We start from the raw sequence: 15000 nt of genomic DNA, 5'->3' as shown, positions 1-15000 counted from the left end.
AACGATACATTAGAACAGTTCTAATCTGGCCCCTGTAACAAAACAGTAGAACAACTCTGAACTGACCCCATAACGATACATTAGAACAGTTCTAATCTGGCCCCTGTAACAAAACAGTAGAACAACTCTGAACTGACCCCATAACGATACATTAGAACAGTTCTAATCTGGCCCCTGTAACAAAACAGTAGAACAACTCTGAACTGACCCCATAACGATACATTAGAACAGTTCTAATCTGGCCCCTGTAACAAAACAGTAGAACAACTCTGAACTGACCCCATAACGATACATTAGAACAGTTCTAATCTGGCCCCTGTAACAAAACAGTAGAACAACTTTGACCTGGCGCCTGTAGCAATAAAGTAGACCAGCTCTGACCTGACACCAATAAAAATACATAATTATGGCCCATGTAACAATATAGTAGAACGCCCCGACCTGGGCCCCATAAGAATACAATACAGTAGAATAGCTGTATTCTAGAAATTATAGTAATATAGTACATTATTTCTGATATTACCCCCATGTCAATACAGTAGATTACAGACATTATATCGCCCCATAACAGTATAGTAGAACAGCTCTGATCTGGCCCCCATAACAATACAGTAGAACTGCTCATATAATGGACCCCATAACAGAACAGTAGAACTGCGCAGATCTGGCCCCCATAACAATACAGTAGAACTGCTCTGAAATGGCCCCCATTATAATACAGTAAAACAACTGTGATCTGCCTCCAATAACAATACAGTAGAACTGCTCTGATATGGCCCCCATAACAATACTGTAGAACTGCTCATATAATGGCCCCCATAACAGAACAGTAGAACTGCGCTGATCTGGCCTCCATAACATTACAGTAGAACGGCTTTGATATGGTCCCCCTAAACAGTAGAACTGCTCTGATCTGGCCACCATAACAATACAGTAGACCTGCTCTGATCTGGCCCCTCTAACAATACATCAGAACTGCTCTGATATGGCCCCTATAACAGTACAGTTGAACTGCCCATATTTGGCCCAAATAACAACGCAGTAAACTGCTCTAATCTGGCCACTTAAACAATACAATTAAACTGCTCTGATAAGGCCCCCATAACATAACAATTAAACTGCTCTGATCTGGCCCCCATAACAATATAAAGAAATCACACACACTGACTGACCTATTTGTTTTATGTGTGTGTGTATGTGTGTGTGTGTCTAGTTATTGTGAGAACGGTTCTATGAAGTGCAGCTCCAATGAGATGAGTGAAACCATGCTGTCTGATATGTTCTACGAGGATGAACAACCCTTCTCCAGAGGTAGTGTGTGTGTGTGTGTGTGTGTACGCCTGCGTGCCTCTGTTTCTGTGTGTTTAAAACATTGGAAACTACTTAACCACCTGGGAAGTCCTGCACATTAAATCATATCATACCTAAAACTATTTTCTTATTTGGCAAGATAAGATGGAAATTCAAATACATGTTGATAAATTAATATATTTTTTACTAATAAATGAGTGTATAATATATACACTCATTTATTAGTATAATATATATCCATTCATCAACATGTATTTGAATTTCCATATGTGTGTGTATATACACTGAACAAAATTATAAACGCAACACTTTTGTTTTTGCCCCCATTTATCATGAGTTGAAGGATCTAAGACTTTGTCTATGTACACAAAAACATTCTCAAATACTTTTCACAAATCTGTCTAAATCTGTGTTAGTGAGCACTTCTCCTTTGCCGAGATAATCCACCCACCTCACAGGTGTGGCATATCAAGATGCTGATTAGACGGCATGATAATTGCACAGGTGTGCCTAATGCTGGCAACAATAAAAGGCCACTCTAAAATATGCAAAAAGTTAATGCTGGTACAACAATAAAAGGCCACTCTAAAATATGCAAAAAGTTAATGCTGGTACTGATAGAAAGGTGTCAGAACACACAATTCATTGAGTATGGGGCTGCGTAGCTGCAGACCAGTAAGGGTGCCCATGCTGACCCCTGTCCACTGCCGAAAGCACCTACAGTGGGCACGTGAGCATCAGAACTGGACCACGGAGCAATGGAAGAAGGTGTCCTGGTCTGATGTCCACATTTTCTTTTACATCATGTGGATGTGCAGGTGCGTGTGCATGGCTTACCTGAACACATAGCACCAGGATGCATTATGGGAAGAAGGCAAGCCAACAGAGGCAGTGTGATACTTTTGGCAGTATTCTGCTGGGAAACCTTGGGTCCTGCCATTCATGTGGATGTTACTTTGACACGTACCACCTACAGTACCTAAGCATTGTTGAAGACCATGTGCACCCTTTAATGGCAATGGGTTTCCCTGATGGCATTGGCCTGTTTCAGTAGGATAATGCACCCTGCCACAAAGCAAAAATAGTTCCGGAATGGTTTGAGAAAGAAAACAAGTTCAAGGTGTTGACTTGGCCTCCAAATTCCCCAGATCTCAATCCAATCAAGCATCTGTGGGATGTGCTGAACAAAGAAGTCAGATCCATGGAGGCCCCACCTCGCAACTTACAGGACTTGAAGGATCTGTTGCTAACATCTTGGTGTCAGATACCACAGCACACCTTCAGAGGTCTAGTGGAGTCCATGCCTATACGGGTCAGGGCTGTTTTGGCGGCAAAAGGGGGACCCACACAATATTAGGCACATTGATGGCTACCACAGGACTCCTTCAGGGTTCTTGGCGAGTTTGCGCTGTTTCGGCGGCAGGATTGACAGCATGTTGGGCAGGTGGTCTTTTTGGCTCATCAGTGTGTATTCATTATCAGAGGACAGCTTTAATTGGATGCACATGTTCCCCATCAAAAAAGTGAAAATCTAAATCTAAATTATCAAATGTTACACTTGTGTGTAGGCTATTTTTTATTTTAAAGGTAGATGACTAGAGTTAGCTCCAGCTGTTTTATGGTAGTATTCACTTTTTTCACAAAGTTTTTTAAAGAAAATGTAATTTTTCCTTGTGATCTATGTGTGTGTTTGTGTGTAGAGCGCCGTTCAGCCCCCTGTGCTCCACCTCTGAGACATGTGGGGTGTGAGGGGGGGGGGCAGGGTCTAGAGTGTTCTAGAACCTGTCAGAACCTCGACCTCCCCTGTCTCAGTCTGGCCTGTAGACCAGGCTGTCTCTGTCCCAATGGAACGGTACGTACCCTGACATTAACCCCTAGACACTGACCCTGACATTAACCCCTAGACACTGACCCTGACCTTAACCCCTAGACACTGAACCTGACCTTAACACCTATAACACTAAACCTGACCTTAACACCTAGACACTGACCCTGACCTTAACCCCTAGACACTGAACCTGACCTTAACACCTAGACACTGAACCTGACCTTAACACCTATAACACTAAACCTGACCTTAACACCTAAACACTAAACCTGACCTTAACCCCTAAACACTGAACCTGACCTTAACACCTAGACACTGAACCTGACCCTAACCCTAACCTTAACCTGACCTTAACACCTAAACACTAAACCTGACCTTAACCCCTAAACACTGAACCTGACCTTAACACCTAGACACTGAACCTGACCCTAACCCTAACCTTAACCTGACCTTAACACCTATAACACTAAACCTGACCTTAACACCTATAACACTAAACCTGACCTTAACACCTAAACATTGAACCTGACCTTAACACCTAGACACTGAACCTGACCTTAACCCCTAAACACTGAACCTGACCTTAACACCTAGACACTGAACCTGACCTTAACCCCTAAACACTGAACCTGACCTTAACCCCTAAATACTGAACCTGACCTTAATACCTAGACACTGAACCTGACCTTAACCCCTAAACACTGAACCTGACCTTAACCCCTAAACACTGAACATGACCTTAACACCTATAACACTAAACCTGACCTTAACACCTAAACATTAAACCTGACCTTAACACCTAAACACTGAACCTGACTTGAACACCTATAACACTAAACCTGACCTTAAACCCTAAACACTGAACCTGACCTTAACACCTAGACACTGAACCTGACCTTAACACCTAGACACTGAACCTGACCTTAACCCCTAAACACTGAACCTGACCTTAACCCCTAAACACTGAACCTGACCTTAACACCTAGACACTGAACCTGACCTTAACCCCTAAACACTGAACCTGACCTTAACACCTATAACACTGAACCTGACTTTAACACCTATAACACTAAACCTGACCTTAACCCCTAAACACTGAACCTGACCTTAACACCTAGACACTGAACCTGACCTTAACCCCTAGACACTGAACCTGACTTTAACCCCTAGACACTGAACCTGACTTTAACCCCTAAACACTGAACCTGACCTTAATACCTAGACACTGAACCTGACCTTAATACCTAGACACTGAACCTGACCTTAATACCTAGACACTAAACCTGACCTTAATACCTAGACACTAAAACTGACCTTAACACCTAGACACTAAAACTGACCTTAACACCTAGACACTGAACCTGACCTTAACACCTAGACACTAAACCTGACCTTAACACCTAGAAACTGACCCTGACTTAACACCTAGAAACTGACCCTAACCCTGTCCCCTAGACACTGACCCTGACCCATAACCCTGACCCATAACCCTGACGCTAAGCCCCTGACCCATAACCCTGACGCTAAGCCCCTGACCCAGCTGCCTCTGTCCCAACAGAACAATATGTACCCTGACCCCTAACCCTGACCCCTAACCCTGACCCCTGACCCCTAACCCAGCTTTATCTGTCCCAACAGCAAAGTACATACCATGACCTTTTCATCAACTTTGACCGTAACAGTAAAATTGTTTCTGGTCCATGGTAGTTAATTGATTGATTAGTCAATGTCACTGATTGACTAGAGACCAGTAACCTGATCTGAATCAGTCTGTAGTTAGAGGGAACTAATTATTGTTTGTTTTGTTGATTGATAGGTTGATTAACTGATTGGTAAATTGATTCAGGTTCGTCATCGCAGAGAGTGCATTGTTCCAGAGCAGTGTCCTTGTTATCATAACAAGAGAGCATACGCCCCAGGACAAAGAATTACTGTGGACTGTAACACCTGGTACGTACCTGGTTTAGAGTGTATTTAAACAACTGGCACAAACCTGGTTTAGAGTCATACTGTAACTCCTGGTTTAGACGGTATGGTAAGACTTGGTGAAGACTGTAATATGTAACAACTGCTTTAGACACTACTGTAACTCCTGGTTTAGACGGTATGGTAAGACTTGGTGTAGACTGTAATATGTAACAACTGCTTTAGACACTACTGTAACTCCTGGTTTAGACGGTATGGTAAGACTTGGTGTAGACTGTAATATGTGACAACTGCTTTAGACACTACTGTAACTCCTGGTTTAGACTGTATTGTAAGACTTGGTGTAGACTGTAATATGTGACAACTGCTTTAGACACTACTGTAACTCCTGGTTTAGACTGTATTGTAAGACTTGGTGAGGGGTATACTACGAAGCGAAGTAACTGGCTTATCGATGTAACTTCTGGAGTAACTTGGTGATGTCAAACTTTCCCATTAACCCGTACTACGAAAGATGACTACGTTTTACCCAAATTATGCTGTCTTGACGATTTACGCTCCATCTCTAAACTGAGCAGAGAATCTTAACGGTTAACTAGATGTTACTCAACATAAGCTCCGCCCACAAATATTCCGGCACATTTGGAGGACCCAATCAACATTGTCGCATGAATTGTGAGAGGCTCACTCGGCAGGCTGACACTAGTGAAACCAATGATACTCTCTAATAAAGATATCTATCCAGACATCTCCAATGCCAGTCGCTGTTGAAGTGTCGTGCTTTGTGATATTTTGCCCGTGGACATTTAATGCGTTCCATCGGTGATGCTGAACATTTGAGCAAGAATACTGTAGACCACAGGTGTCGAACCGGTTCCACAAAGGGCCGAGTGTCTGCAGGTTTTTGGTTTTTCCTATAAATTGGTTCCTAGTTCATACCTACACAACCAGGTGAGGGTAGAAACTAACCAATCAGTGACCTAATTAACCAATCATGTACAAGGAGAGAGCAAAAACCTGCAGACACTCGGCCCTCCGTGGAACCGGTTTGACACCTCTGCTGTAGACTATGCCATGCAGTTCGCAAGGTGGTAGCTCTCACTAAACTGCTTGATTCATTTGTTGATTTCCCTGGCCATTTAAACGTTCTTAAGATCAAGTATGCTTTTCATGTGATCGCAAATAGTTTACCCCTTTGGTTTAGACTGTATTGTAAAACCTGTTATTGCTGATTTTTTTTTCTTGTTCAGTGTGTGTGAGAACAGACACTGGCATTGTACAAAGCAGGTGTGTGATGGAGTGTGTCGTACAGTGGGAGAGGGACATTACATCACCTTCGATGGTCTCCAGTACTCCTTTCCTGGACTGTGTCAGTACGTCCTGGTGCAGGTCAGTGTACCTGAGAGTTACTGTGTGTTACTGAGTGATTTATCGTGTGTGTTACTGTGTGTTACTGAGTGGTTTATCGTGTGTGTTACTGTGTGTTACTGAGTGGTTTATCGTGTGTGTTACTGAGTGGTTTATCGTGTGTGTTACTGTGTGTTACTGAGTGGTTTATCGTGTGTGTTACTGTGTGTTACTGAGTGGTTTATCGTGTGTGTTACTGAGTGGTTTATCGTGTGTGTTACTGTGTGTTACTGAGTGGTTTATCGTGTGTGTTACTGAGTGATTTATCGTGTGTGTTACTGTGTGTTACTGAGTGGTTTATCGTGTGTGTTACTGTGTGTTACTGAGTGGTTTATCGTGTGTGTTACTGAGTGGTTTATCGTGTGTGTTACTGTGTGTTACTGAGTGGTTTATCGTGTGTGTTACTGTGTGTTACTGAGTGGTTTATCGTGTGTGTTACTGAGTGGTTTATCGTGTGTGTTACTGTGTGTTATTGAGTGGTTTATACTGTGTGTTACTGTGTTATTACGTGGTTTATTGTTTGTGTTACTGTGTTTAACTGCATGGTTTATTGTTTGTGTTATTGCATGGTTTATTTTGTGTTACTGTGTTTTACTGCACTGTAAACATGAATAAGTAAGCAGAACCCAAAACAAGTAAGGCAATCAGTTGCCTTAACATTATAATTTCATAACATTGAACTTCAGCAGTTTGAAGAGCATACAGGTTTAAGACTAGTGAAACTTCTCTCACCATTTCATACTCTTTCAATTATTGAGGAGCCATACACAACCATTTTGAGATGATAAAACTCAGTTTTAATTCCCAATCTAATTAAGTAAAATGTAGTCTAAGTAATCTGATAATCTAGGTTAGTGTAACATGCTCACTGAGCCACACCTCAATATAATTTCCCAGTATGCATTGCCCTTTCAAGTGAATAGCAGAGTTATTACAGTACCCATGACTGTATTTGTAAATTCCAGATTCATGGTTATTGAACTTACAATTCCGTGTCCTTCATGTGAGTTCCTAGACAAATCTTCAAAATGTTTAACTCTTAATACAGCATGTATCCCATAAGGCCTCATTCTGAAGTCTTGCTTTGAATAGTACTGTGGCTAGACTGAGACAAAGTTCCCGGTTTTAACAAAAATAAATCATAGCATCTACTGGGATTCTAGGAAGAACTTTAACAGAATTGTACAACCTTGACTTCAATAAACTGGTCTGCTAAAGGATTGGTAACTCCTACTACAATCCATCTTTGATTGAAACAGCAAAATTGAATTTTTAAGTGGAATAATCCTTTCAGTAGCGGGAGCATAAAAAGAACAAAATGCTTGGATTACTTAAACAAATAATGTGTTCGATCTTTTTGTTGCTAAGATTAACTGATAAATGCACTGTGTAAATGTCACAATCTGCTGCTGTCTTTGTAACTGATTTGGTAATGCAAGTTATTGTGCTATCAGGGGAATAACCTCTGTGTAAATGAAATAATCTGCTGTACTATCTGCTTCGGTCTTTGTAAGAAATTGATGCAGGGTATATGTCACGAAAAGAATGACGAGTTCAACCTACTCCTACTTCATAAACTATTATCCCACTTGTAACATACACTATACTTAATACTTGTATATTTTCGGCCCTCCATTTACCTTAATTGCACATTTAGTAATGCAATTTGTACTGCATTTGCCTTCATTGCACATATATACATTCCACTTGTAATATGGATGCACTTAATACTTAAAACATTTTCTGCTCTCTTCTAGTTGCACTTCTGGTTAGATGTGAACTGCATTTCTTGTACTTGTAGTTTTCAATGACATTAAAGTTGAATCTAATCTAATAACATCAACCCGCAGTAGAGCATGCTGACAATAACAATGATTTCATAACATCAACCCAGTAGAGCATGCTGACAATAACAATGATTTCATAACATCAACCCAGTAGAGCATGCTGACAATAACAATGATTTCATAACATCAACCCAGTAGAGCATGCTGACAATAACAATGATTTCATAACATCAACCCAGTAGAGCAGGCTGACAATAACAATGATTTCATAACATCAACCCAGTAGAGCAGGCTGACAATAACAATGATTTCATAACATCAACCCAGTAGAGCAGGCTGAAAGTATTCTAAACGAGTGAGCATCACAATCCTTTTGGTCTCTACTTTTCTGTTAAATTTACCACACATATTCTCTTTACAGTGTGTGTTTTAGGGTTTTATTCTCTCTCCCCAGGACCAGTGTGGAGGGGAGGAGGGATCATTCAGGGTGCTGGTAGAGAATGAAGCCTGTGGGGTCGTAGGTCATCGCTGTGCAAAAGCTGTTACAGTCTTCTACAAGGGTGGAATAATCACTATGGAGCATGGACAGGTCTCTCTCAGACATACACATGCACGCACACGCACACGCACGCACACACACACACACACACAAGACACCCTTACTCTCCCTCTATCTCCAGGTGAGGATGAGGAAGCCAGTGATGAAGGGTTCGGAAGTAGAGATTGTTCGTTCTGGTCAGTTCTTCATCCTGCTGCTGGGAAAACACATCTCCATCAGCTGGGACCTGGGAACCCGTCTACTAGTACACATCTCCTCATATTACAGGGTAATACTATTAGTACTACTTCTACAAACCTGGAAACCAGCCTACTATTACACAGCTCATATTACAGGGTAATACTATTAGTACTACATCTACAAACCTGGAAACCCAACTACTATTACACAGCTCATATTACAAGGTAATACTATTAGTACTACTTATACACACCTGGAAACCTGGCTACTATTACACAGCTCATATTACAAGGTAATACTATTAGTACTACTTCTACAAACCTGGAAACCCGTCTACTTTTACACAGCTCATATTACAGGGTAATACTATTAGTACTACTTTTACAAACCTGGAAACCTGTCTATTAGTACAAACCTCCACATATTACAGGGTAATATTATTAATACTATTTCTACAAACCTGGAAACCAGCCTACTATTACTCAGCTCATATTACAGGGTAATACTATTAGTACTACGTCTACAAACCTGGAAACCCAACTACTATTACACAGCTCATATTACAAGGTAATACTATTAGTAATACTTATACAAACCTGGAAACCTGGCTACTATTACACAGCTCATATTACAAGGTAATACTATTAGTACTACTTCTACAAACCTGGAAACCCGTCTACTTTTACACAGCTCATATTACAGGGTAATACTATTAGTACTACTTCTAAAAACCTGGAAACCTGTCTATTAGTACAAACCTCCACATATTACAGGGTAATATTATTAATACTATTTCTACAAACCTGGAAACCAGCCTACTATTACTCAGCTCATATTACAGGGTAATACTATTAGTACTACGTCTACAAACCTGGAAACCCAACTACTATTACACAGCTCATATTACAAGGTAATACTATTAGTAATACTTATACAAACCTGGAAACCTGGCTACTATTACACAGCTCATATTACAAGGTAATACTATTAGTACAACTTCTACAAACCTGGAAACCCGTCTACTTTTACACAGCTCATATTACAGGGTAATACTATTAGTACTACTTCTACAAACCTGGAAACCTGTCTATTAGTACAAACCTCCACATATACAGGGTAATACTATTAGTACTACTTCTACAAACCTGGAAACCAGCCTACTATTACACAGCTCATATTACAGGGTAATACTATTAGTACTACGTCTACAAACCTGGAAACCCAACTACTATTACACAGCTCATATTACAAGGTAATACTATTAGTACTACTTCTACAAATCTGGAAACCCGTCTACTTTTACACAGCTCATATTATAGGGTAATACTATTAGTACTACTTTTACTAACCTGGAAACCTGTCTACTTTTACACAGCTTATACTATGGGGTAATACTATTAGTACTACTTTTACAAACCTGGAAACCCGTCTATTAGTACAAACCTCCACATATTACAGAGTAATACTATTAGTAACAAAGTCTACAAACCTGGAAACCCAACTACTATTACACAGCTCATATTACAAGGTAATACTATTAGTATTACTTCTACAAACCTGGAAACCTGTCTACTATTACACTGCTCATATTACAATGTAATACTATTAGTACTACTTATACAAACCTAGAAACCTGTCTACTATTACACAGCTCATACTATGGGGTAATACTATTAGTACTACGTTTACAAACCTGGAAACCTGTCTACTATTACACAGCTCATATTACAAGGTAATACTATTAGTACTACTTCTACAAACCTGGAAACCTGGCTACTATTACACAGCTCATATTACAGGGTACTGCTATTAGTACTACTTTTACTAACCTTGGAACACTGTTGCTCACAATACACAATACAATAACTACTATCACTACTACTGCAATATTACTGCTACTATACCCAGGGTTGTGGATTGGATGTGAAGGGTTTTTAAATCCCTTTAATGTAAATATGTAAATGCAGTACTACTACTACAGCAGCAGCTACTACTACAGCTGCTACTACTCTAAATCTACTACTGCAGCTATTACAACTATACTACTACAACTATGGCAGCAATTACTACTATACCACTACTAGTGGCTATTACTATACAACTACTACAGCTGCTACTACATGTTGCTACTGCTGCTACTACTGTGACTACTACAGCTACTCCATTTACAGTTATAACTATTACTATTATTGCTACTACTACTATTATTATTACTACTACTACTATTACTACTACAGTTATAACTACTACTATTGATGCTACTACTATCATTATTATTATTATTACTACTACTACTACTACAGCTACTGATGCAGTTATAACTACTACTATTGCTCCTACTACTACTACTACTATACTATTACTACTACTTCTTCTACAATAATCCTATTACTACTACAACGGCTACTACTTCTACTACACTAATCCTATTACTACTACAACTTGTATTACTACTACTTTTACTACAAAATATATTATTTCAACCACTACAACACTACCATACTGCTCAACAACTGTATTGTATTTGTCTCATTGTATGTGTGTTTGTGTTTAGGAGCGTGTGTGTGGTCTTTGTGGTAATTATGATGGCAACTTGAACAATGACCTTCTGAGTAGCAACAATCAACTTGAGGTTGATTCTGCCCACTTTGGAAACTCCTGGAAGGTCAAACCCAGCTGCGCCGATGCAACACAGGTGAACACCCCCATGCACACGAAACACGCACACTGAAACACGCACACTGAAACACGAAAATAGTATAAAGGCAACGTACAGTGGGGAGAACAAGTATTTGATACACTGCCGATTTTGCAGGTTTTCCCACTTACAAAGCATGTGGAAGTCTGTAATTTTTTATCATAGGTACTCTTCAACTGTGAGTGACGGAATCTAAAACAACAATACAGAAATTCACATTGTATGATTTTTAAGTAATTAATTTGCATTTTATTGCATGACATAAGTATTTGATACATCAGGAAAGCAAAACTTAATATTTGGTACAAAAACCTTTGTTTGCAGTTACAGAGAGAATACGTTTCCTGTAGTTTTTGACCAGGTTTGCACACACTGCAGCAGGGACTTTGGCCCACTACTCCATACAGACCTTCTCCAGATCCTTCAGGTTTCATGGCTGTCGCTGGGCAATACAGACTTTCAGCTCCCTCCAAAGATTTTCTATTGTGTTCAGGTCTGGAGACTGGCTAGGCCACTCCAGGACCTTGAGATGCTTCTTACGGAGCCACTCCTTAGTTGCCCTGGCTGTGTGTTTCGGGTCACTGTCATGCTGGAAGACCCAGCCACGACCCATCTTCAAAGCTCTTACTGAGGGAAGGAGGTTGTTGGCCAAGATCTCGTGATACATGGCCCCATCCATCCTCCCCTCAATACGGTGCAGTCGTCCTGTCCCCTTTGCAGAAAAGCATCCCCAAAGAATGATGTTTCCACCTCCATGCTTCACGGTTGGGATGGTGTTCTTGGGGTTGTACTCATCCTTCTTCTTCCTCCAAACATGGCGAGTGGAGTTTAGACCAAAAGGCTCTATTTATGTCTCATCAGACCACATGACCTTCTCCCATTCCTCCTCTGGGTCATTTAGATGGTCATTGGCATACTTCAGACGGGCCTGGACATTCGCTGGCTTGAGCAGGGGGACCTTGCGCGCGCTGCAGGATTTTAATCCATGACGGCATAGTGTGTTACTAATGGTTTTCTTTGAGACTGTGGTTCCAGCTCTCTTAAGGTCATTGACCAGGTCCTGTCGTGTAGTTCTGGGCTGATCCCTCACCTTCCTCATGATCATTGATACCCCACAAGGTGAGATCTTGCACGGAGCCCCAGATTGAGGGAGATTGACCCTCATCTTGAACTTCTTCCATTTTCTAATAATTGCTCCAAAAGTTGTCGCCTTCTCACCAAGCTGCTTGCAGGTTGTTTTTTTTATTCCATCTCTCACAGTTGAAGTGTACTATGATAAAAACTACCAACCTGTACATACTTTGTAAATAGGAAAACCTGCAAAATCTGTGGTCTCCCCACTGTATCAAATGTTGAAACTGAGAAATGTTTTTGTTTTGGGAAAAATATATCCAAATACGTCCACATTTGATGCCAGCAACACGTTTCAGGACAGGGGCATGTTTACCACTCTGTTGCATCACCTCTTCTTTGTCAGGGAACACAGCATTTGGGAACTGTGTTCCCTGACAAAGACATCATCAGGACTGCTGCATATTTTTCTCCAAAACCTGTATGTATTTTTCATCATTGATGGTGCCTTCACAGATGTGCAGTTCACCTACGCCATGTGTACCCCATACCATCACGAATGCTGGCTTTTAAGCTGTGTGCTGATAAGAAGCTGGATGGTCCCTCTCCTCTTTAGTCTGGAGGATTATGTCCATAATTCCTAAAAATAATTTCACATTTTGATTTGTCAGACCATAGGACTGTTTTCCACTTCACGTTAGTCCATCTTAAATGAGCTTTGGCCCAGATAAAGCGGCGAAATGTCTGGATCTTGTTTATATATGGTTTCTTCTGTGCATGGTAGAGTTTTAACTTGGATCTGTGGATGCAGTGATGTACTGTGTTCACATACAATGGTTTTCAGAAGTGTTCCTGATCCCATGCAGTGATGTCCACTACAGAATCGTGTCTGTTTTTAATGCTGAGTGCCTGAAGATCATGGCCATCCAACATTGGTTTTCCTCCTTGTCCCTTGCATACAGAGATTTCTCTAAATTCTCAGAATCGTTAAATTATATCATGTACCATAGATGATGAGATGCCCAAACTCTTTGCAATTTTACATTGAGAAATGTTATTCTTCAATTGTCCCCATCTTTAATTCTAAAAGACTCATCCTCTCTCTTTTTATACCAACTACATACATGTATTGATACTATACTACACATATATTACAACAGTTATACAAACAAAAATATCCTAATATACCACTACCTTTATGACTATATCAGTTATAGATTCTCACTCAGATTCTTTAATACAAACTGAACATATATTACTACTTGAAATAATTCAACTACTACTAATAACTATAGTAATACTGTGTCATTGGGTTTTCTGTGGGTAGCCTTCTCCTCCCTGCAGTAATAACATAGTGAAGTTGGTGATGGTGGAACAGTCTTGTCGTGTTTTAAGCGGCACTCTCTTCAGAGACTGTAACAGTCTGGTGAGTCACACACTTCATAACACAATACAACACTATAACACCACACTACACAACCCGTAGAATGTGTAACAATCACTATACTACATTCAATAACACAGAGATTATATACATGTATAACTTCATTTAAGGGGACAATAGAAAAGAATGATACAATTTTCAACTTGCAATCTAGCAACCTTTTGATTACTGATCAGATGCTTTGCCCATTGTATTACCCTGCTAGACCCACAATACACCCTGCCACTCATACAATACCCTGCCACACCCACAATACACCCTGCCACTCATACAATACCCTAACAGGCCCACAATACACTGTACCACACCCACAACACCCCCTGCCACACCCACAATACCCTGCCAGACCCACAATACACACTGCCACTCATACAATACCCTAACAGGCCCACAATACACTGTACCACACCCACAACACCCCCTGCCACACCCACAATACCCTGCCACACCCACAATCCCATGTGCCTGTATTTTTGCCTGTCTGCCTGTTAACCAAACATGTGTGTAGGTGGACCCAGAGCCCTATGTGGAGATGTGTGTTGAGGCGGCCTGCTCCTGTCCAACTGTAGGAGACTGTGTGTGCTTCTGTGATGTCATCGCTGCTTATGCACAGGCCTGTTCAGAGAGAGGCATGGCTGTCAGCTGGAGGACCAATGACCTGTGCCGTAAGTATAGGATAATACAGGGTTTTTGTGCCAGGGGACTCAGAGTATAGGTACTGACCCAGGGGATACTGACCCAGGGGATAGGTACTGACCCAGGGGATACTGACCCAGGGGATACTGATCC

General features: G+C 40.8%; 1 protein-coding gene across 2 annotated transcripts in view; it reads left to right on the top strand.

The window, feature by feature from the left end:
* vwf (von Willebrand factor) overlaps window positions 1-15000 on the top strand; it is a 99851-nt gene that overhangs the window by 31394 nt on the left and 53457 nt on the right. For both annotated transcript variants that reach the window (XM_034288295.1, XM_034288294.1), the window contains exons 17-25: window positions 1214-1311; window positions 3012-3163; window positions 4986-5089; window positions 6316-6454; window positions 8714-8848; window positions 8940-9086; window positions 11553-11693; window positions 14095-14193; window positions 14720-14876. In XM_034288295.1, the coding sequence (XP_034144186.1) occupies window positions 1214-1311; window positions 3012-3163; window positions 4986-5089; window positions 6316-6454; window positions 8714-8848; window positions 8940-9086; window positions 11553-11693; window positions 14095-14193; window positions 14720-14876 (1172 nt within the window). The remainder of the gene's footprint in view (window positions 1-1213; window positions 1312-3011; window positions 3164-4985; window positions 5090-6315; window positions 6455-8713; window positions 8849-8939; window positions 9087-11552; window positions 11694-14094; window positions 14194-14719; window positions 14877-15000) is intronic.

The sequence above is a fragment of the Esox lucius genome, chromosome 19, assembly GCF_011004845.1.
Source record: "Esox lucius isolate fEsoLuc1 chromosome 19, fEsoLuc1.pri, whole genome shotgun sequence".
Lineage (NCBI taxonomy): Eukaryota > Metazoa > Chordata > Actinopteri > Esociformes > Esocidae > Esox > Esox lucius.
This window is presented reverse-complemented; position numbering and strand designations above follow the sequence as displayed.